The following is a 24,203-nucleotide window of genomic DNA, read 5'->3' as shown; positions in this document are numbered from 1 at the left end:
AAACACTTGATTAACTTTGTTTAAACCCATCATACAAAGACTCAAATCATTTCCTATAAATTCAACGTTACCTATTTTTGTTTAAACCCATCATACAAATCCATTTAAATCCATTATGAAATCAAATCAATTATTAAATCTGTATGATTGAATAACACTTGATTTGAATTAGAAATTATAAATCATTTAACCAATAACATATGATTTCAATACGGATTTTAAAATCATAAAATCAATAACACTAGATTTAGTTTGGATTTCCAAATCCATTAAAATACATTAACCGATAACCCCTACTTATAATTCATCAACTTAAATTATTTTAAAATTTGTTGGATTGTAAAGCACTGATAATTTTTTTTATTTTAAATCATTAATTATGAGTCTTCACTAAGTTAGGTTAAATACATAAGAAACTTATTTGTAAATATTGGATAGTGAGATTTGTTTCAGCTTCAATTTCACTTGTTGAGTTTAAACAATTTCTTCATTTCATGATCTACCAAAAGGTTTCATACCTCATTGCAGTGCCAAAGAAGAGTGCTACGCCAATGACATAAAAGTGGCTGCTCATTGTTCTTTCAAATCCACATAGCAGCTGATATCTCAAGTTTGCATATAATCCAAGAAATGTGTCATAACCAAGAGCATTTGTGGTGATTGATGGGACTGTCACAGATATTCTGTCAGAAGTGGATTCTCTTTTGCAAGTCAAACTCTCTAAGAGGATAGATCATTTCAAATATATTTTTTGGTAGCTTTTGCAGTGTATTTTGCAGGTCAAATCAAAATGGAAGCTAACAACTAAACAGCAGTTGCATTGCATACTGATACAGTATGTTTAAATATGAAAAGGTAATGATTTTTTTCGTTTTTCACTCATTTTATTAAATCAAAAATTATTTAAAATCCATGAATAAATGATTGAAATCAAAAACTGTAAGAGATATTACATAAATTTATAATTCATCAACTTAAATTATCTTAAAATTTTAAAATTAGTTGGATTGCAAAGAACTAATAATTGATTTTAAATCATTAATTATGAGAGTTTATCTTCTTCCCTAAGTTAGGTTAAATACATAAGAAACTTATTTGTAAATATTGGATAATGAGATTTGTTTCAGCTTCAATCTCACTTGTTGAGTTTGAACAAATTCTGCATTTCTTAAGAAGTGAGTTTTTTTCACTTATATCATTACTCTTAAAGCAAGTGTTTATTTAGTTTTCATTCGCTCACCGGCATAATCAATTTCTTTATTCTATGAAAATATATAAAAAAAATTCAAATGATTTAGTATCTATTTCTCAAATCATTTTCTTTTATATTCATTTTCATAGTTATAATCCAACTTGTATTGAATATATGAATACTACTGAAATTGAGAAATTAGCGGACAAGAGATTAACAAAAGGAACACTTTTATTAGTCATTCAAGTTACACTAAAAATAATTAGAACAATAAATAAAAATTTGAAGTCGAGAAAACATGAAAAATCTTCCTTGCAATCAATGTTCAACAACATGTTGAATCCATTTAGGGGGGGTTAGTGGGAGCAGAATTTTTATAGAGTTGGTTGATTCTAAAAGTCAATAAATTTGTTAAATTTGTAAAAAGTTATAAAGAGTATTTCATATTTTAAAAGTTTATGAAAATGTTCCAATTCAAGGTTTTTTAAGAATCTAGAGGAAATATGCAAGATTTTTGAAGTTTTGTCTTATGAGTAAAATTATCTAGAATTCAATTTCCAATAACTCTAGATTTGATGCAAACTTAGAATCATTAAAAACCAAACTTTTTGATTTGAAGTTTTGCCTCTGGCCACGCCGTGCTCGCCTGCCTTCCCCCCCCCCCCCCCCCCCCGCGACGTCCCTCCGGCGACATACCCATGCTTTTTCCATGAAAGAAATACCCATTCAATCTTACAAAACCACCACCGTTCATCTCCTTCACACGAATCTACAAGTTCCCTTGTCTCTCCTACAGCGTCAAGGATCCAAGGAAGATGAAGATAACGTACTCGCCGAAACCGTGACTAAAAGTGAATAACAAACAACCAAATCAGAGTGTGGTTCGAGTCGGTTCTGCTTCTTAGTTTTGCTCTCTGTTTCTTAGTTTTGTTCTTTGTTTCTTAGTTTCCAGTTTGTAAGAAAATCAAAAAAACTGTAATAACAAACAAATTTTCTTCAGAGTGTGGTTTCAAGAAAGCTGTTTTATAAAAAACAAAATCAGAGTGTACGATTCGATCTGTAAACCTGTATTCTTCGAGATCCTCGAGCTTATACGCCAGAGGTTTGAACGTCGGGAGATTCCCCAGCTTCTGCTTAAACTTAAAATTAAGACTTTATGATATAAAAATATTAATCATTTTTTAATTAAATCACTCAGTTAAAAAGATTTTTCATACCGGTCGATAAGATTACGGTTAAAGGAGAAAACTTGTGATGTAGTTCTGTTAATCGCTCGGTTCATCAACGCTTGCGATGCTGTGCAGATTCGTTTAGCGAGCGAGAAATGTAATCTCCAGTCTCTCCCATAAAGTCGCCGCCAAACCCTAATTCCATCAACATCAAGCTCCTTCTCGCGGTGGCAGCTGGAGTCTTGTCTCCGGTCACCGTGGGTCTCGTGTCTGTTTTAAGCGCGCTGTCTCAACCCTTCGCCTCCTCCTCTCGTCTCTCCTCCTTGTTCGTGTGTCTGAGTTCGATAGGTCTCTCCTTCAAAATAAACTGAAACCAAAGGCGTTTTTGGTCTCTCTGGAGCATGAACGAGGTATGATTAGTTGAGGTAAGCTTCGGGAGGCCGCATGGATCTACCTTTAGTCACCGATTGCGCTTGGATATGGGTCAGATCCGAGATCTGAGTCTCGCCGGAATGCACGACGCGACGCTGCCGTCACCGCTTCTGCCTCATCGTCTCACTCCAGTCGGTCTCCTCTTCTGTGTAGTTCCAAGGTTGTTGTAGAGCTTCTCCTCTCTTTATTTTTTTTTTTTGAAGAATGTTAAATTTATTCAAACAAAAAAGGCCTTTTTACAAACTAATGCAGCTTGATTCTAGAGTTTTTGTTTTGTGAAAACCATAAAAATAAAGCTTAATTCTATGCCCGTGAATCAAACCAATTTGCCATTGCTTGGGTTAGATACTTCCCTCCTTTTCCACGCAATGAGCTTATTCTGTTTCTGACCTGCTTGTCTACAAACTTGATGATGTTCCTTAGATCTTGATGAGGTGATCCATGTCTTCGTCCATTTCTTTCAATCCAAATTGTGTGAACAAGAGCTTGAAAGACATATCTCAGCAAAAATTGGTTTATAAAGATAGAGCTTCTCCTCTCTTTATCGAGTGAAAGGTGGATGTGAGGCGCTCCACCGAGAACCTCTTTTCTTAGTTCAAAGGACTACAACCGTGGGGCTCGTTGGTAATCGATTGGCTTCTCCTTCTTGCTCCTGACGCTGTTTTACTTGGATTTTGACGACATCCCGCTGTGAAGGCATCTCCCGCATTAAGGCAGAGCTCTCTCTTGCCGATTTGAGTCGCTTGTTTATAAGGAGTCAGGACTCCTCATGCGCTCCATTTCCCTTGTTCCATAGCTCTTGACTCCTATGCTAGTATACTAGAAGTAACTTGTAATCTATTATGCACCATTGTCAAGGGTATGATATGCATTGGGTTGCAGAGATTCCAGAAAACATTTGAACTTCTTTACAATGGCATTCTGTTTACTTTTTCACATGTTTTAAGTTATCATGGACTTTTGCTTTTGTTTTAAACTTGATCGAAGTGCTTTTTCTCAGGTTGTCACTGCTCCAATGCATGTCACTCCTTCTTCTTCAGACGTACAAACATAGAGCACACAGACATGGCGATTTGTCCTCTCCCTCTCCGCCTCGCCCTCCCCCAGACCCCTCCGGTGCCACCACGCTGGCCTCCGGCCACGCCGTGCTCGCCTGCCTCCCCCCCCCTGCGACGTCCCTCCGGCGACATACCCATGCTTTTTCCACGAAAGAAATACCCATTCAATCTTACAAAACCACCACCGTTCATCTCCTTCACACGAATCTACAAGTTCCCCTGTCTCTCCTACAGCGTCAAGGATCCAAGGAAGATGAAGATAACGTACTCGCCGAAACCGTGACTAAAAGTGAATAACAAACAACCAAATCAGAGTGTGGTTCGAGTCGGTTCTGCTTCTTAGTTTTGCTCTCTGTTTCTTAGTTTTGTTCTTTGTTTCTTAGTTTCCAGTTTGTAAGAAAATCAAAAAAACTATAATAACAAACAAATTTTCTTCAGAGTGTGGTTTCAAAAAAGCTGTTTTATAAAAAACAAAATCAGAGTGTACGATTCGATCTGTAAACCTGTATTCTTCGAGATCCTCGAGCTTATACGCCGGAGGTTTGAACGTCGGGAGATTCCCCAGCTTCCGCTTAAACTTAAAAATAAGATTTTATGATATAAAAATATTAATCATTTTTTAATTAAATCACTCAGTTAAAAAGATTTTTTTTACCGGTCGATAAGATTACAGTTAAAGGAGAAAACTTGTGATGTAGTTCTGTTAATCGCTCGGTTCATCAACGCTTGCGATGCTGTGCAGATTCGTTTAGCGAGCGAGAAATGTAATCTCCAGTCTCTCCCATAAAGTCGCCGCCAAACCCTAATTCCATCAACATCAAGCTCTTTCTCGCGGTGGCCGCTAGAGTCTTGTCTCCGGTCACCACGGGTCCTGTGTCCGTTTTAAGTGCGCTGTCTCAACCCTTCGCCTCCTCCTCTCGTCTCTCCTCCTTGTTCGTGTGTCTGGCTTCGATAGGTCTCTCCTTCGAAACAAACTGAAACCAAAGGCGTCTTTGGTCTCTCTGGAGCATGAACGAGGTCTGAATAGTCGAGGTAAGCTTCGTGAGGCCGCATGGATCTACCTTTAGTCACCGATTGCGCTTGGATATGAGTCAGATCTGAGATCTGAGTCTCGCCGGAATGCACGACGCGACGCTGCTGTCACCGCTTCTGCCTCATCGTCTCACTCCAGTCGGTCTCCTCTTCTGTGTAGTTCCAAGGTTGTTGTAGAGCTTCTCATCTCTTTATTGAGTGAAAGGTGGATGTGAGGCGCTCCACCGAGAACCTCTTTTCTTAGTTCAAAGGACTACAACCGTGGGGCTCGTTGGTAATCGATTGGCTTCTCCTTCTTGCTCCTGACGCCGTTTTACTTGGATTTTGACGACATCCCGCTGTGAAGGCATCTCCCGCATTAAGGCAGAGCTCTCTCTTGCCGATTTGAGTCGCTTGTTTTTGAGGAGTCATGACTCCTCATGCGCTCCATTTCCCTTGTTCCATAGCTCTTGACTCCTATGCTAGTATACTAGAAGTAACTTTTAATCTATTCTGCACGATTGTCAGGGGTATGATATGCATTGGGTTGCAGAGATTCCAGAAAACATTTGAACTTCTTTATAATGACATTCTGTTTACTTTTTTCACATGTTTTAAGTCATCATGGACTTTTGCTTTTGTTTTAAACTTGATCGAAGTGCTTTTTCTCAGGTTGTCACTGCTCCAATGCATGTTGTCAACGCCATACCTCTCGAGACGTACAAAAAGTAAATACTGGTGACTCTCATTCACTCTGGACAGGTAAGGCTGCGTTTATGTTTCGATTTTTTTGTTTATCTAGTTTTCTGTCGTGATAGCTAGCATATTACATGAGCCTGATCCATGGGATGTTTTCGCTAATGTTGATTTCACTAGTTATAACCTGTTTCTGATTTTCTCTTCAAGCATTGGTTTATCTTATGATGTTTTTAATTATATTGTGTTTTTTTTACTTGTGCAGTTTACAATCAGTCTCCCCAAGTGCGCTTCTACAACAACTAAGAGTAGCTTCAAAACCTGGTGTACAGTAAGTTTGAACCGTATCAATTGTACATTTAACGTTTGTCTACGTTATTATGTCTTCATTTTGCCCATATGATGAGTTCTTTTCAGTTCAGACCAGTTTATTCAGCTGCTTTGTACCCATATACTAGCTAGATCTATATATAAGCTTATAATTTTATCATTCACTCTTTTCTCAGCCTTACATTGATGTGGGTATGCGTTACAACGACGGGAAGATCAGTGAACTAGAGGCAGTTGTTTTGGCCAACAGCTCAGAGTTTGAAAAGGTAAAAATCTCCCCTAAAGTCTCACTGTAGTTTTAATATTAACTCTTCATTCACCATATAGCTTTCATTGATCGAGCTTCATTCACTCCATTTTTCAGGACAATAACCTTGGATTAGTTAAGCAAGCAGTGTCATCCCTTTACAAACGGAACATTCGGAGGTTGACTCAGAAGTACTTGACCTTGTCGCTTCAAGATATAGCCAACATGGTCCAACTTGGCGGAAATGCATGTGCTCCAGATCGTACTGTATCTCTTGTGTCCCACACTTTATTTTTTTTGGAAGATAGTTTTATTAGCATAACTGTTATATGACAATATGATGTTTCTTTTCCAAACTTGCAGATCCAGGATGGTCAGATACACGCCCTTATCAACCAGAAAGTTGGAATGGTCAGATTCTTGGAGGACCCTGAGCAGTACAAAACCAGTGAGATGATAGAGATAATGGATTCTGTCATTCAAAGGTCTGTCTACAAACCTAGTACTTTGCTGTCACATGGAATCAAATTGAGAGACAAATGAAAAGTTTGGCCTGTGTAGAGTAACATCATTAAATAAGCTTTTTGTTTATATGATTTTCAGGACGATTGGGCTGTCGAAGAATCTCATAGCCATGGATGAGAGCTTGTCATGTGATCCTTTATACTTGGGAAAGGTAACTTTATACCATGTTTTATAGACTGTTCTGTCCTGTAACCTAAGTTTCTCAGACTAAAACCGTTGAAGACTTTATCTCAGGTTGGAAAGGAAAGACAAAGGTATGACTTTGGAGACGATTTTGATACTGTCCCTCAGAAGTTCTCCATGTAAAACCTGAAGGAACTAAACTTGGCTGAAAAACAACCGTAGTTGTGAATCTGGACATCGTTTCTTTGTTCCTTTGTGTTGGTTATGAAGTTTCATATTTTTTTTTATCACAATGGCCAACAAGTAGAGAACATTTTGAACCGCCGCTAATCTTTATCATTACTTAAAAATGCGATTAGTTATCTCTTTTGCTAAACTGCATTATTGATTGTCCAGAGAGGACCGTAAACTATCCTTTCTGCCTTATAAAGATTTGAACTGCGTGTCGTTTTAGGTAAATCTGATACGTTGTCGTCCCATTGTTTTTTGGGTTTGGGCTAGATTACGGCCCATTACCTAGAAATTAAAAGGCGGGACGTCGCTCCATTTTCTTAAATCATTTTTGTATGTCGGGTCGCTATAGTACACTGGCCCTTTCCGACCGAGTCTAGTATTGGAAATTAGTGTCAAAACTCTTTATTTTGAATGACAATTAGTGCGAGTTTAATATTCTGTATGTCGTGCTCATTTCTCTCTAGAGTCTTTGATTTTTAACGCAGGGTCAAGTTCGCCAGGAGCGACCAAAGTTCTTTTCCCGTAATTATTTTTAGGCAAGAGTTTCATTTGAACATTGAATAAAATTATCAACCATTTTAACTCCTTAAGCAAGATGGTCAAACAATTATTCAAAGACTAATTCAAGGTAACATCCTTTGTTACATTCCCAAATTTACGTTTAACTTTTGATTAACAAAAACAAAAGATTTCAGCTTCAGAAATGAATATAACCAAGATGGGCCAGGCTAGTAATGGATATTATAACAAAATAATTAATGAATCTCATTCCATAAATTTACATAATCAGTGAACAACATATATACGCAAAGAAAAAAAAAACTTTAAGCTAATGTACTTCTTTAATTATTTTAAGCTAATGTACGCCCAGATCCGATCGGAGACACAGCCTCACCCCTCTCAATCACTCCTCTCCGGCGCCGGAGCCTCGGAGAAACAGCTACGGAAGCACCAACAGCGAGAATCTGGAGTCTTATTGTACCTACCATTCGATAAGCTTATCTGAGGTTAATCTTCCATGATTAAGCTGCTCAAGTCTTTATGTAACTACCATTCGATAAACATTCCGATGAGTAGATTTCGCTTTTGCTCGTAAATGTTATTAGCAACGATCTAAGACCGGTGTTAACTTGTCTTACCAAAAAACTGCTAATTATATTTAATATCTAGCCTTATAGGTTCCTCAGACAAGTTATCCAACAAAACAAATAATCCAACAAGATGTAAAGATATACGAAAAGCACATGCTAGTGATCAATGTATCCAAAAATCACCCCAGATTGATTGTGACTTTGCAAGTGAGAGATAGTTTGACCTCCACCCCCGCCATCAACAGATTCCAGCTTTTATTGGGCCTACTATTAAAGACGAAGCTCGTTAAAGCCCATTAATTAAACAAAGAATCAGAGACGGGCCCATATTAAGTACTCTCACTCCTTGGCAACATAATCAAACATGTTTTCATAGTTGGTTTAGGGTAAATTAATGTTTCCTAGTCCCCTAATAGACTTCCTCGAATGAAAGTCTTTATAAAAGGACTAGAGAGGGGCCAAACTTCCTTTATCATCATCACAATTCTAGCATCAAACATGAGTTGTGAAACGATAATAATCAAAGGAGTGAACTGCTCAAAAACGAGATGGTTATATCGAGGGATAGGCACGTTAGTATGCGTGGGTTGGTTAACTAGGTTAATTGTCGCACTCCTGGCTACTTCTTCGTGGTCCAGTACTTTGAAAGACGAATCAAGCGCCTTAGGGATATGCTCAGTACCACCGTTCTCTTATATTGCGTTTAAGGTGGTGAGCTCGTTTTATGTTCCTGTTCCAACACCTAGACCTAAACCAACTCATCACAACTCGGGAGCTACAAGACATTATTTTCCTTACGCCGTCGGGGTTATGATGATCATGATGTGCTCCACATGCTCCTACTTTCGCATGATAGAATTTTGTATCTGCAATTTTATGATTTTCGCTGGATATTTGGCCGTCTTTCAACTCACTAGGCCTTCAAAATATGTCTATGTCCACCATGTTGTCTACGCGTATTTCATGTTGTGTTTGGTTGGGTATTTAAGTTACCAGTTACCTGTTTGGACTGCTTATGGTCTCTTAGCTGCCTTGCTGCTTCTCAATACCTTTCTCTTGAAAGGAATGTTCCCCGAGGAGGAGGATAATGACAAGTCACCGGTCTGATATGAACGTTAGTATTAGTTTTTTCACTCTTTTGTTTCTTTTTATCATATAGGCTATAGCTACTTGGTAAGCTCTTACGATGGTTACATGATCAAACTGTATCTTATTTCTCTGGACCTTACATCTATGACTATGCGGTTGAGATGGATTAGTGAACTCATATCAAAGATTTTTTTTTTTTTTTTTTTTTGAATTGAATGTTAACTTTAATTCAAAAAGAAAAGACCTTGTTACAACTATGTGTGACCATTTCTTAATTTTTCTATACAAGTGTAGATAAAAACCAAAAGAAACTAAAAGCTTTCCCTTCCACTCATCAAACCTCCTCATCCCTTATCAATCTTCTCCCTCTACCTAGCTCTCACTCCTACTAGGCAGCCAGCTCTCACTCCTACTGGATGTCCCACTCCTTCATCGCATATCAAACCTTCTAAAATCTACCTAGCTCTCACTCCTACTAGGTAGCCAGCTCTCACTCCTACTGGATGTCTAGCTCTCACTCCTACTAGACCTTCTCAATCAGACTTATAAAAATGAAGATCAATCGCTCCATTACATCAAGTGCTTTAAACAATACTCCCCCCTTCTCATACCTTCTCAAATCCCTAATTAAGATTGTCTCGCACCAAACCAAATGGCCATTCCTCCTTCATACTCCCTATCCCCTCTTCTCCTAATCATTGTGAACATGTTCCTCATGTTTTTGTCTAGTCTCTGTACTAGTAGAGTTGCAGGAACAAAATCTTCACCATGCCTCCTTCTGTTTCGCTCTCTCCAAATCATATGTATAGTTGACTGAAACATATACCTCGTGATGAACATTTTAATCTTGCTCCAGTTAGAAGTCCTTGTAATTAGACTCATTAGTCTTTCCCAGTTCACAGTGTATTGATCTTCTAGCAGACCTTTCATAAGCGCTTCCCAAACTTGCATAGAATAAGTGCACTCAAAGAACAGATGGCTTAGGGTCTCCAAAGGCTCCTGACATAGAACACATGATGCGTCCACATTCACGTTCCAACGTTGAATTCGATCACCTGTAGACAATCTCCCATGCATTGCAATCCAAGTCATAAAGCAGTATTTTGGCGTCGCATGCTTGAACCATACAGCAGGATACCAGGAACAGATAGGATGCGTTTCTCTTATACTTAGCCATGTTTCCTTTGTAGAGAATGTCTTCTTATACTTTCCCTTTTTCATTCTTCCACAATGAAAGATCTTCCTCCTGCACCCAGTTCTCTTTAAATCTCTGTATCTCCATCTCTATTCTGTTAAAAATTTCAACTCGGTGGTGCTTCCTTCTGTGGTTCCGACTATCCTCTACTTTTGCATGAATTGGAATACCAATGTCAAAACAGCTACCTTCCCTTACCATATCCTTCAGACATCCCAAGGGGGTCCACTTCTCATGCCAGAACGATGTGTTTCTACCATTATGCACCTCCACTCTGTAGAATTGTTTTGCCTTCTCTCGACAGTGAAGAATCTTTCTCCACAGCCACGAACCACTTTGTGTATTATCTTTGATCGTCCAGATTGAGCCTTTCCTGATTAGATAAAGCTTAATCCAGCTAACCCAAAGTGAACTGGCCAAAAGGATCCTCCAAATTAATTTAAGACAACACACCTGATTCACTTCTTTGAGTGGTCGTAGACCTAAGCCACCTTCTTGTTTCGTCTTACAGACTTCCTCCCACGATATCTTTGCTTTCCTTCCATTCATCTCTGGCCCAGACCACAAAAAAGCTGAACATAATCTCTCTATCTCCTTAAGACAACCACTCGGGAGTTTAAACGCTGCCATCCAGAAATTTGAGAGGCTTCGTATGACAGAGTTTATGAGCTGCAATCTTCCAGCAAAAGAAAGAAATCTTCCTGTCCAAGACCCCATCTTTTTCTTGATTTTTTCTACCAATGGAAGAAAATCCGTAACCGTCATATTCTTAGTTAGCAGGGGTAGGCCAAGGTAGCGGACTGGTAACTTTCCTGTATCAAAAGGGAACTGCCTTAAGATCTCCTCTTCTCTCTGATTTACTCCGGCCATGAATATAACAGATTTCTCCATACTGATCTTCAGCCCACTCATCTTGTCAAACTCTTCAAAGACCTTAAGTATCCCTTCTATCGAGTTTCTTGTTCCATCCGCAAATATCATCAGATCATCCGCAAAACATAAATGAGTAAGCACGATGTTTTTACACCTCGGGTGATAACCAATTTTCCCTTCCGCAGCTGCCTTATCCAACAACTTCGACAATACATTCATACATATCACAAAGAGGTAAGGGGATAGAGAGCAACCTTGTCTTAAACCTCTCCTACTCTGGAAATAACCTGCAAGCTCCCCGTTTACTTGCACTGAGAACGAAGCTGAAGTTATACACAGCGAGATCCAGCTTATAAATTTTTCCGGTAATCCTAGAGCTGTCAGCGTGTTGATCAAAAACGGCCATTGCACGGAGTCAAATGCCTTGGATATATCAATCTGCATTGCGCATCTAGGTGAGATATCATCCTTATGATAGTCTTTGACTAATTCCGTAGCTAGCAAGACATTCTCCATTAGCAAACGCTCTTTAATGAATGCAGACTGATTAAGAGTTATACACTTAGGCAGGACACTCTTCAATCTATTTGCAATGATCTTAGAGATTACCTTATATAGCACATTGCAGCATGAAATTGGCATGTAGTCTTTCATCATCTTTGCTTCTTCTTTCTTAGGAATGAGTGCCAAAATTGTAGAATTCAAACCCTTCGGTAGAAATCCCTTAACAAAGAAAGATTGAATTGCCATGATTACATCTCCTCCAATAACTGCCCAAGCCTCCTTGAAAAATTCTGTTGTGAACCCATCTGGTCCTGGGGACTTGCTTCCTGGCATCTTAAATAAAACTTCCTTTATTTCTGCCCCTGTGACTTCTCTAACCAGCTTGGAACAGTCCTCTTCACTACACTGAAACCCCAGAAGCTCTGTTAGTCTATTTGTTGTAGCTCCCTCAAACTCCACTGGTTGCAATCTCATAAACTCGGCGAAAAAATTCACAGCTTCTTCTTGAATCTCTTCTTCTGTATTGGCTATTGATCCATCAACACGTAGAATTTCATGAATAACATTCCTTACTTCCCGAATTTTTTCTGCACTATGGAAGAACTTGTTATTCCCATCCCCAACATCCAGCCAATGAACCTTGGATCTTTGTTTAAGAAGTTCTTCTTCAAGTTCTGCTAATCTGTGCCATCTAATCATCGCTTCACTTTCAGCCCTTATCCTAGCTGCAGTTGGATTCTCCATTGTCTCTTTCTGTTTTACGCATAATTCCTGATATGCTTCTCTAGTTTTCTTTGGAATCTCACCCAATTTGACTTTACTTAGCTCTCTCAAAGGCTGTTTCAAAGCCTTAAGTCTCTTTGTAAGACGATACATAGCAGAAGTTGATTGATACAGAGCTTCATACTCCCTCCATTGATTCTCCATAAGCTCCTTAAACTCTGGCATCTTAGCAATGGCATTGGTAAACTTGAAAGGCCTCCGTTTCCTACTATCTTCCCTCTTTAGTTGGATTCGACATCTCAGGTGGTCAGAACATCCTCCCGGCTCAAAAACACAGTATGCACCCGTCCTGTTCAACCATTCCTCATTCACAAGAACCCTATCCAATTTCTTGCAAATCAACCCCTCTTCTCTCTTGTTACACCAAGTGTATCTCGGCCCTTGATAGCCCATGTCCGTTAGCCTACAATGATTTACTATGTCTTGGAAATCCCTCATACCTAGTGGTATTCTTGGCGAGTCCCCAAACCCTGAGTGCTCCTCTCCCTCCAAAATTTCATTATAGTCTCCCATCAGCATCCATCTTTTGTTCTTAAACATAGGTGTTTCATAATGTCGTCTCAAATCATCCCATAAATCCTTCCTTTCCTCCACACTGTTGGAAGCATAAATGAATGAACAGAGAAACTCCTCATTTTCCCCTGGCAGCAAAATCGAGCATGTTATGATTTGTGCATCTTTGTAGACAGGAGTCACCCTCACTTCTGGTCTCCACAACACCCAAATCCTTCCCAATCTGTTATACTCATAATTTCCCATGAAATTCCATTCCTTAAACCCTTCATCCAATATCTTCGCCGCTTTACACTCCCTCACCCTTGTTTCAATAAGACAACCAAACAGAATCGATTTCTCTCTTAACCAGTTTCTCACTACCCCCTGCTTAGTTGTTTTATTAAAACCCCTTATATTCCAAAAGAACCCCGCCATTTAGTGGTTTTTCCTAGAACCCCTTCTCATATCTTTGACATGATCTGAAGTTTCAGAAATTACCACTTTATGGTTAGTCTTCGATTGCCTAGGCAGAATCTGCCTTCCTATGCCTTTCTTATTTGCTTCCACACTCTCCTCTGCTCTACTTTGATAAATATCTTCTACTTCTTCTTCCTTATCCATTTCCTCCATTTCTTCTGTTTGTTCCTCATCTATCTCCTCTCCTTTTTCATTCGTATTTCTCAAAGCTGCAAACCTAGAAGGTGTTGCAATAGTCACCTGGCCATACATCAGGCTTTGTGATATTGGACTTCTTCCAATCTTTTCTCCCGCTACCTTTTCCCATCCAGTTATTTCTCCCTCTTCTATCTCTTTATTTCCTTCGTCTTCACTACACCTTTCTTCCATATTACCCATTTCACTCCCTTCTTGCGCTCCACCACTCTTTCCTTTCTCCTTCGAACCCTCAACTTTCTCATTCTGTTCTCTCTCCAATGATGTTACTTGCCTCTCCGTCCTAGCCTCTGCTAACGGTGTCTGCATACTTTTTGGTTCCTCCATCCTTTCTTTCGTACCCTCCTTGCAAACAATCTCAAGATGGCCCCATATACCACATTTCACACACCTTGGAGGAAGTCTTGGATAGATGAAATCAATAGTAACTTTTTTCCCTTGGATTGTAAAGTCAATTTTCTCAGGTAGCTCTTTTGATAAATCCGCCTTCACAAACACCTTAGCAATGTCAAAGTTAGAGCAAGCAATTGTCTCCGGGTGTAGACGATCAGGTACTCCTATCGGACTTGTGATGAAACTCAATCCTTCCCATGAATACATACTCATCGGAACATTTTTCAAATAGATCCAAAGCGGAGTCAAATGCGCTTCTGCATCACCTTCATCTGGGTTCCATTTTGACACCACCATTGGTACTCCCGCAATATTCCACATCCCTCGTCTTATCACCTTATCTCTTATCAACGAACTAGTGATCCTGACCCTCATCGTCCTGTCATCCATCTCAATCACATCCAGCTTTTGTGACTTATCCCCAAACGCCCAGATCTTAGACAGAATCATATGCACCTTCGCAATGTGTGGCGCTATTTCCAGAAACCTTGCAATCACGAAGTCCTCCCAAAGCGGATTAGATTTCTCTATAATTTCAGCCGGAACCTCCACTGAATGTTTCCCCTCCGATATCGCAACCTCTACCTCATATTTCTTCAACACCTGTTTCTTCTGGACAACCCCAACCCAAGATTTGACAACTCTCTGTATCTCCGGCGGAGGATCTGCCGGAATCTCCATGGTAGCCATCCTTACTGCCTTCGTTGACAGCGGAGATCGTAGATCACCGGTTGTTTTCCGTTATCGCCTTCAAAATCGCCCCTCATATCAAAGATTAATTTATTGGTCCAAATCACTCATTGAAGATTTAAACGTACACTCACATAGGCATCCCCAGCTTGTAGTTGTTATTCAACGATGATGAAATAAAAGGCAATAATGCGCATATAGAAGATGATTGATCATTTTCTTTATTTTAAATATACGTAAATTTTTACAAATATATATATATTCCAAAAATTATCAAGGCTACTCCGTCTTGCGTGAGGAGAGTTGGTGGTACTTTTATGTGTCTTCGTTTCTTTTCCTATGTACGTATACATAAATACATTGTTTTTGCTCCCAAGTATATATACATGTAGAATATAGTTTCTATCATTTAGTTTCTTTGTTTACAACTTTAAAATTATTTCACCAATTATATACCATCCAATATCGTCTTCAACTGAAAGAAGTAATAGCCATCATCTCCAGTTATCTCCTTTTTTTTGTTTATACAAAGTACAATAGATAAAAGTAATATTCAAATCCAATATTCATCAAAAGATAACGCAAACTTTAGTACGTAGTTAAACCGTTAAAAAGTAATGTCTCAACGGTGCTAGCTCAGTGAAAATACATAAGACTCAGCTTTATTCTCAGCCTAGAAATATATGGTCTCGGAAACTTAAAGTTCGATCACAACAACTCATGACGGATGATGAGACTTTGGATCATTTGTAATACAAGAGAAGTCTTGATCCAAGTCATGATCCAAGGAAGAAGAACAATATATGCCATGGAAACTTGTGCTTCCTCCTTCTGCTCCTCCAAGCTTCTTCATAGATGTGATAACTTGGCGAAGTTCCAAATTTTCCTCTTTAAGAATCAAGTTCTCTTGAAGAACAAGATCGTTGCTATCCGTGGCTTTGTTAAGCTTGCCTAAAATCTGGTGGTTCTCGCTTCGAAGCCAAGCAACTTGGGATAGAAGCTCATCTAAGTGTCTTTGCTTTCTCATTCTTGACCTTCTTGCTGATTCTCTGTTAGATACCATACGTCTTTGCTTTCTCTCGCTGATGACGAATGTCTCTTCAGTTGCTTCATCGGACGTGGTAGAGTTGTTGTTGCTTGCTGGAGATTGTAGATTATTGAATTCTTGAATTTGAGGGTATGAGAGAAGATTGAGGTTGTTATTGGTTGAAGGGTTTAAGTTGTTGTAATAGGGGTTTAAGTGGAAGTAGTCTTGTTGTTGCATGTTGTTTATACTTGAACTATCATAATTTGGATGCATGGTCAATTTCTCTCTAGTTAGATCTCAAAGAGGGTGAGGTTATGGTAGAGATTGGCTGAGAAGGGGTGTTTATACAGATAGAAAGACATTAGAAGTGGACCACACTTTCTGTAAATTGGTGGCTTTCGTGACACTTTCATAAGGATTTTGCTTTTGAAAATATATGTTAGATTATGTCTTCTACATGACCATTGGCATGTTTTCTTTCTTTAAGTTATTGCGAAGAATATTTGTTCAGCTTTTTTAATGGCTGCCATATAAATCTACAAGTGTAGTGGACACTAAAGAGGATTTTTTTTCTTGTAAAAATTATTAGTTATGACATCGATAAACAGGTTGAAGTAGTATTATAATTTTTAAGTTGATCCCGATTACATGTATATTGTTTATTCATCGACCGGTTAATGCATGAGAATGAAAGTACTATGGAAAGCCCATGCCTTATGGTCTATCATAACCTGATAATCAGTGCATGCATATATATATTATATGGGTGTGTATCACTGTGTGTGTGATGACACATGGATGTGGTGCATCGATATTGAAATGGTTAGCTTAGTAACCAAGAGGTAAGTTGTTGAATATGTACACATGTGAGTATAGGAGAGGGTGCCAGCGCATCAAACATGTGCACATACATGATGCATGGTCATGATGTTCAAGAAAGATTGATCTGACAAAGATTTATATATCATCCCCATGCATTATCATGATAATGACACATGAAGACTAGTACCATTGTGGATAAAATCAAGTTTGGATCAGTGTTGTGTTCTTACATCACAGAAAAAGTTTGTAGTTTCTAGCTGTGTGGTTTCAAAATTATTTAAACTTAGAAACAATGCTTTTGTTAGCCAACATATAAAGTGGTAATGTGCCAAACAAGTCAATTTGTAAAGTTTATATATATTCTTTATTTTACAAATCACTAATTTCTCCTCGTCTTGTTCTTTCTAAAAATATAAGAGATTATCTTCTCCTATAAGAAGGATGAATTGCTATATGGTTTTCTCTGTAGACTTTTAGAGGTCCTAGATTTAAAAAAAAAAAACAATGTGGTGTTAACTACTATAGTATCACACAAAAAATAAATCTTAAATATCTTAAAGTAAGGAGTTAAATGGTTAGCTGAATTTATAAGTTATAACTACTAAATTAGAATTTTCCTTTCAGTAATTGGAGAATTCCGGACAAGATCATGTACTAATATATTCTTCAAATTTTGTAGAATAATTAAGTATTCTTAATATTTTAAAATTTTAAAGCGTAAATCATAAATAAATAGAATGACTCGTTTCTGGTCTTTCAGTTTGAGGTGATTACTTAATCACCGTAATTGTTTGTTCTTCTCAAACGTTACGTATTAAATCTCATCAAATCAAGTTATATAAAGAAGATCATGTCAATATACAAGAACATAATTATTCCTCCAACTCTTCTCATATTATATGGGCATATATGATCAAACACCACTATCAAGAAAAACCAAACCGAATAAACTCCTTAGTTGCACTAAGAAAGCAAGATGTGTTAGGCAAGTTTGGCTTGTCGTTTTATGATGTTGATTACAAAGGCTATAGTACATTTGAGGAGCTGATGACTCAACAACCACTTAAAACCACACACACTTACAAAAAGATTACAGTTCATGACCAATATTTTTGCTTCACTCAACTCACTTAGATGATTGTTATCCCTTAGCTGGTCAAAATAAGAAGATCGTGGTTGTAGGTTTGACTTTATAATATAACGTCATCAAAATTTAGGAAATCGCTTGGGTTTGTCCTATAGTTTCCTTAAGATATTCTTTATAGTTAATAAGTAAACAATGGACGCAATAGATAATCTTTACGAAAACTATTTAATAATCGGAGAGTTGAACAAATCATTGGTCCCTTTTTCTCTCTTGTCACTATTTGAACTTTTTAGAACGTATCTTTCTTTAAATAACTAAAAACGTAGGCATGCATGAATGTGTTATAATCCATTTGTAAGAAGGCTATGCTAACTAAAATATATGCATATCGATATTGGTCCAGAGGAAGAACTTTTGGGTGTTCGCACAAAGTAAAATAACACAGTAATAGAACATGCTTTTTTCTTTTAAAAAAGTTAATGTCAGGTTCTACTGTTTAAATGTGACGTACATTATCACCTGAGGTAATTAAACTACATATTCAAAAGACAATTAGTTTTTGCTGAACAGATGCATTGCAGTTCCTTGATTTTGGATCAACTTTTCATTGAGATTAATAAGCTTTGATGTTATAGATTTTCATCTCAAACCGACTGATAATTAATTGGAAAACAGTTTCTGTAAAATTTATAAAACAGTAACTTTTGTCGACTGACATAAACCCTCAAATTTTCAAATTGCATAATTTGAAAGAAGACAAAAATTACTACTGAATGAAAGATAGTGTGACTGTGTTGGTCAAACAAAAGGGCAAATAAACACCATCAAGTCATATCATTACAAAGTCTATTTCTTCTTTATTTCAGTCTCATGTCCTTTTGCACGGTTTGTTCTTCTTTCACAGCCTCAATTTTCCTCAATTTTTATCTTGTTCACTTTTTGCCAATTTGCTTCTTTTTTTTCTTAGTGTTTCCTTTATAATTCCGCGTCCTTCATTTGTATGATTTTTTAGTTATATATCCAATTTATAGTTTAATATTTTCGTCCGTACCTTTAAATCATTCTATCCAATTTGCCAAATGGAGAATAATACTCACAAGTATGTTTTAAGAAATATATAGAATATAGATGCCCAACTTCTTATTGATCTCTGATTCAGTTAACGTAAACTGGTCCATGTTTTATCTTTATATAACTACAAGAAAACTACACAAACAAACAAAAAAAATCTCACATTTAGTTAATAATTTATAGTTTAATCACAGATACGTCCTCCACTTTTCTTCTAGTTAAATTTTAATAGAATGATATGGATAAAGGCCAAAATAGTGTGCTGATGTCCTTGTAATTAACTTTTACTTTTTTGCTAAAAATTTAACTTCTATTAACTTTTATTAATTAGGGCTTGCATCCACTATCACTGTCAGTTTGTATCAATATCGTGAGTCATAATCATAAAAGATATATGATTGAGTTATTAACTTATTATTTTTATTTTTACTATGACCAGCAAAAAGTCTTTAATTAAAAAAAAATCAAATACCTAACGCAATCACAAAAGTTTGGTATCCGATTGTCATCAAGTGCATGCATGCATACATGCAGTTCACATGCATGCACAATGCATATATGTGTCAATATTCTCATATTGGTGATGATGACATGAATCATTTTTAAAATATACGAGATGTCACATTGTGGTTAACTAATCATATAATTTCTAATCAAAATTGTATACTTCACTATATTGAAGTTTGTGTGTTGACATCACATGTTTTAATTAGTACGAGTAATCGGCAAATAGTGTTGACTGTTGAGCAATTGGGTACTCAAGAGCTAGAAAAAAAAGGATTTTCCATGATCACAGAAAGAACTGAAAAAAAATTGACACTATTTTTTTTTTTTTTTGGGATCAAACCGACACTGAATGTTTCAAGTTTGGCTATTATTCGTAATGGGCTTTTTGTTTATAAATCATAATACACTCCTGGGCCAAGATTGTGCTCCGTAATAGCTGCAAGAAAAAAAATAAACGCCGTTGCCGGGGATCGAACCCGGGTCACCCGCGTGACAGGCGGGAATACTTACCACTATACTACAACGACTTGACGTTATCTAAGTTTGTTTTATATTAAATAACATATAATAATTTTGCTGCAAGACTGAAAAAGTGCCGACTGGCTATGTCTGTCTCGGATTGGATACTTGAGAAAATAATACGAAACTACTAAAGAGAACCAATACAAGAGATATAATAAGTTCACTGTTTGTGCTTGTTGGATCAAAACGTAGAACATGATGATGACGAATGTTTGAAAATAGATAAAAAAAGGGCAGTAAATCTTTAAGCAAAACATTAAATCTAATATTCTTGTGTAAAACAATTAGCCCCCCTTATGATGTTGAAGCAATATCCTCTTCTGTCTTCTGGCGTTTCAGCTCAGGCTCATCATCCTCAGTGACATCTTCTTGCTTCTCTTCTCCTTCCTTGTGGCCATTGAGATGATCGTTAACTGCTTCATGACCAATAAGCGAGACGTGTTTGCTTGTGATCTGACGACCAGCCCTTATCTTTGGACCCCAATGCTTCTCCGGGTTCGGCAGAAACCTTGCTTCTTTCTTCACCTGTGCTTTGCTAAGTGAACCAACGTGCCGCGAAAAGTCAACCTGTCAAAATAAAAAAATAAAAAAAAGTGTTTAAAGGACTCAAAGCTTGAAACACTTTATTCAAGAGAATGAAGCAAAGAGGGACCTGAAGAGATGGTTCTTTAGATAGAATCACACTTCCTGGATGTTGAGGTGATTGCGCTTTCACAGGATGATTCTTCACCCAGCACCGCATGATGTCCCAGATAACCTCCATAGGAGCATCGGTTTTAATCCCGAGAGGGGTCACATGAGACCCCGAGACACGGTACTTTGCATTCATCACCGCTGATCTAAACATCGCAGCTGACGGTGAAGTGCACTTTAACGTTCCAGAGAGACTATGAAGGCACAAAAAGAGCGGAACATCTAGCAACTCCTGCAGATAACACAAACAAATAAGGACTTAGAGACACTGACACAAACCAAAACAAATGGAACTTTGAAGAAGAGTTTTACCTCTGAGATGGTGGTAAGAACAGAGCATATTTTATCATAAGCAGGATATCTATCTTTCATGGATTTAACACCGTTTAGTATCGAAGTCACCCATTCCTGATCATGCATCGGTGCTGACCATATCGGTCCGCCCATGTTATACTTCTTCCCACAGTGAGTGCAGTCCTGTGGAACTACAGGACCAACTCCTGCTTGATACCTCACACTTTTATTCTGCAAAAAAAAAAAAAAAGGATTATGCGTTTTTCAGAAACTAACTATGCAAAGAGAGAGGCATGAAACCTTAGGGAGGGATCTTCCAACGGATTGAAGATGAAAGGAATCGCAACCAATGCATTGATAGAAGTATGAGAGCTTTAGTGGAGTGTTCTTCATTGCACTCGCCGAACTGCATAAAGGTTCAATCTTTACTTGCCTCTAGCTGAGGGTAAGTGTTTGGGAGATAAACAAAAGAAACTTACGTGTAGACTCGGACAAAGACACGGACGTAGAAGTCCATTTGGACTGATAGAACAGGGACTATGTACCGCTTGTAGCGGTTTGCATGGCTCTGCAATATCAAAGTAGAAACATTATACACCCAGAAAAAGCTTTTAAGAGAAGAAATAGTAATGTTCTAAAAAATTAGTCTAGGCGTCGGCTAGGCATCTGCTTGTCAGCAGATCATTAAAAGAATCGTCCTAGGCGCCCATCCAATCAATAATCCTAACATAAAACGCCTAACTACCCCCTAGCGATTTCTTGAACGTTGAGAAATAGTAATGGATCATCTTTACAAATACCATAGCATGGAAGATTTTGCCTGAGTGATTTAATTACCTCGATGCTGGCGAGGAGGATCCGCAGAGCCATCTCATGACAATACTTCCCTTTCAGTGGATAGGAACCATATCTAACAATAGACAGGTTTAAGAGATTCAGACAAAAACAATATATAATTTTGTCTTTAGAGTAAGGTTATCAATTTAAAGGGTGAAATAGAATCTCACTTGGAATAGCAAACCTCGCCATTAGCACCACACAACACTGCCATGTCAGTTGCTGTACACATCAGCAACCCACCATCTGCAACTGATTGAACAGCTGAATCAAGGAAGATAGACGGCGCACCATATGGATCAAGATCAACCTATGACAAATTGGTTAACAGAATAAGATATCAATAAGATGTAAAAGTTACAAATTTGTTTGACTAAATGAGCATAGAAAATTGGATGCATACCACATCAAACTCTTTTGGGTTGGTGAGCATATGGACACGAGCATCAGTAAGATGTGACTCCACCTTTGAAGTAGACATCAAGCCGTTGAACTTTAAGTTTCTCTGACAAGCTTCAACCGATGCTTTAAGAGGAAAAAAGGCAAATATTATATTATTTCAAAGTCCAAAACCTCTTCACAAGCACAAATGTTGGGGGGGGAAACAAGTACCTGGATCATTATCCAAAGCCACAACTTGTCCAATCCCTTCAACTTCACGAGCATATCTCAAAGCCCTTAACCCTGAAGCTGACAAGGCCTACAAATAAGAACAAAAGAAAAAAAGTTAACTAACAGAAAAGCAAAGTAGGCAACGAACTATAGTTACTATAGGTATTACCTCAAGCACTCTTGGTGGTTTGAGTTCCCTTCGTGCAGGTTCATAAGTGGTCTTGGCAGCTTCCTTTGGTCCATCCTGAGATGTCTCTCCGTTGGTTTTACCATTATCCTCACCGTTCTCAGTGGGAGTCTCTTCCTTGGAAACTTCAGAAGAGACCTTCTTCACAGGCACTTTACCAGATGATCTAGCTCTTTTAGACAACATTGCCTCATGCTCTTGCTTGCGTTTTGATATATATGCCCTCAGGACAGCAATTGACATGTCCCTATTGTTCACCTAACCACAAAAACATAAAGCAATTAGTCAGTTTCTCACAAAGGCACTTAAAAACACTAAATATGAAAATCTCAAACTAAAAAAAAATGCACCAAAACTAATACTTGATGAGTCCAGAGATTACCCTTTATGTAATTAAATAAGTTATTAGCGAAAAGGAAGAGCCTTTGCATCAAATCAAATCCAATGGCAACAATTAAAAAAATTAAAAAACCTGAGCTTTGTTGAAGAAGACTTTGTTCTTCTTGTGCATGAGAATCTCAGCTTCACCTTCCTTGATAACGGTATAATCATTTAGATCAATCTCCATTGCTCAGGAGCACAAATCTGAATTTAACAATACGAATCGGTAAATCATAAAGCGTTGAATATTAGAATAAAGATGTTGACAACAGGTATCGACTTGTTTGTGAAGACACCTTAAAGCTTCTCCTTTGGTTGCAGTTTCAGAGAGAAAGAGAGGCCGTACGGGTTGAGTTCCAAAACCCTACAAAATTACACAATTTTCCTTTTTTCTTTTGGGATGAAATTGGTTAACTTCAAACAAAACGGGGTCAAAACAGAAATAATTAAAAGAATGGGAAGCAAAACAAATTAAAAAGATGGCCTATACAGGGATCGAACCTGTGACCTTCGCGTTATTAGCACGACGCTCTAACCAGCTGAGCTAATAGGCCGTTTGAGATACTCGGCAGCTCTACTATTTAAATATCTATAGTACGATAAAAAGAAAGGATTATATATAACACACTAAAAAGATATGGCCTATACAGGGATCGAACCTGTGACCTTCGCGTTATTAGCACGACGCTCTAACCAGCTGAGCTAATAGGCCAATGTGGTGAACTGGAACATAAACATTATTTGAATACAGAAAGCCCTTCTTGTCCTTTCTTTCTATAACCACCAATACATGCATTTTAGGATTAGTGACTTTATTTTCTTGTTTTTTTCATATGGAAAAAAAAAACCTCAGAACATATTCTTAGTTAATTGGCTGAAATTAATTGTCTATATAGTGACATTCTATATACCACATATTTGGTGAAATGAAATTAACAATAACAAACGTGTGAAATAAAAGAGTAGGATGTAAAAGAACGTTGACAACTAGACAAGTCACTGTCGAAAAGGAGGCTTTGGCTCATAGAACACGCCTCTGACAAAAGTCTAATTCAATCGTAACTCGACACGTGTTCATCAGACCACATCAACCATCTTCTTGTATTACACTGTTAAGATTCTTTGCTCCAAAAGTTCTTTAAACCTTTCAGTGGCATTTACAAAAGATTTGTGATAAATGTGCTTTTTAACAAACGCATAAGTACGCAAGTTGTATAAATTTTGCGCATGGTATTGTGAAGAAAACAATTAAAATTTTATTAATGCAATGAAAGCAATGTATCATACCATTTTCTGGTTGCTTTCAGAAGCTGCAGAAAAGCATCTCCTACCTTAAAATGGGTGTGCACGTGTCGCTTTCT

The 24,203-nt window shown here is 37.8% G+C and overlaps 2 protein-coding genes, 3 non-coding genes and 1 pseudogene across 7 annotated transcripts; 1 reads left to right on the top strand and 5 right to left on the bottom strand.

Annotated features, from left to right (window-relative positions):
• The first annotated feature begins 4,378 nt into the window (after positions 1–4,378).
• Positions 4,379–7,169, top strand: LOC106441454 (annotated as a pseudogene).
• Positions 7,170–15,339: 8,170 nt separating this feature from the next.
• LOC106443126 (basic leucine zipper 43) lies at positions 15,340–19,205 on the bottom strand. Its single transcript, XM_048770555.1, has one exon. The coding sequence runs from the start codon at positions 16,100–16,102 to the stop codon at positions 15,521–15,523; it is 582 nt and encodes a 193-aa protein (XP_048626512.1). The 5' UTR covers positions 16,103–19,205; the 3' UTR covers positions 15,340–15,520.
• A 566-nt stretch (positions 19,206–19,771) lies between these two features.
• TRNAD-GUC lies at positions 19,772–19,843 on the bottom strand. The gene has a single exon. It is a non-coding gene; the product is annotated as a tRNA-Asp (tRNA).
• Positions 19,844–19,990: 147 nt separating this feature from the next.
• On the bottom strand, positions 19,991–23,267 carry LOC106432187 (probable tRNA (guanine(26)-N(2))-dimethyltransferase 1). Of its 3 annotated transcripts, none has more exons than XM_013873047.3 (12): positions 23,139–23,267; positions 22,934–23,046; positions 22,444–22,719; positions 22,275–22,362; positions 22,066–22,187; positions 21,833–21,972; positions 21,663–21,735; positions 21,305–21,393; positions 21,126–21,231; positions 20,844–21,056; positions 20,491–20,763; positions 19,991–20,405 (listed from the first exon to the last, which is right to left on the bottom strand). In XM_013873047.3, the coding sequence occupies exons 2-12, from the start codon at positions 23,027–23,029 to the stop codon at positions 20,133–20,135; spliced, it is 1,749 nt and encodes a 582-aa protein (XP_013728501.1). In that variant the 5' UTR covers positions 23,030–23,046; positions 23,139–23,267; the 3' UTR covers positions 19,991–20,132. The 3 variants fall into 3 exon arrangements, with proteins under 3 accessions (XP_013728501.1, XP_013728495.1, XP_048626486.1); XM_013873041.3 differs by having other exon boundaries at positions 23,123–23,172; XM_048770529.1 differs by having other exon boundaries at positions 22,934–23,173.
• A 55-nt stretch (positions 23,268–23,322) lies between these two features.
• On the bottom strand, positions 23,323–23,396 carry TRNAI-AAU. The gene has a single exon. It is a non-coding gene; the product is annotated as a tRNA-Ile (tRNA).
• An 84-nt stretch (positions 23,397–23,480) lies between these two features.
• TRNAI-AAU lies at positions 23,481–23,554 on the bottom strand. Its single transcript has one exon. It is a non-coding gene; the product is annotated as a tRNA-Ile (tRNA).
• Positions 23,555–24,203: the final 649 nt, after the last annotated feature.

This window comes from Brassica napus, chromosome A3 (genome assembly GCF_020379485.1).
Source record: "Brassica napus cultivar Da-Ae chromosome A3, Da-Ae, whole genome shotgun sequence".
Lineage (NCBI taxonomy): Eukaryota > Viridiplantae > Streptophyta > Magnoliopsida > Brassicales > Brassicaceae > Brassica > Brassica napus.
This window is presented reverse-complemented; position numbering and strand designations above follow the sequence as displayed.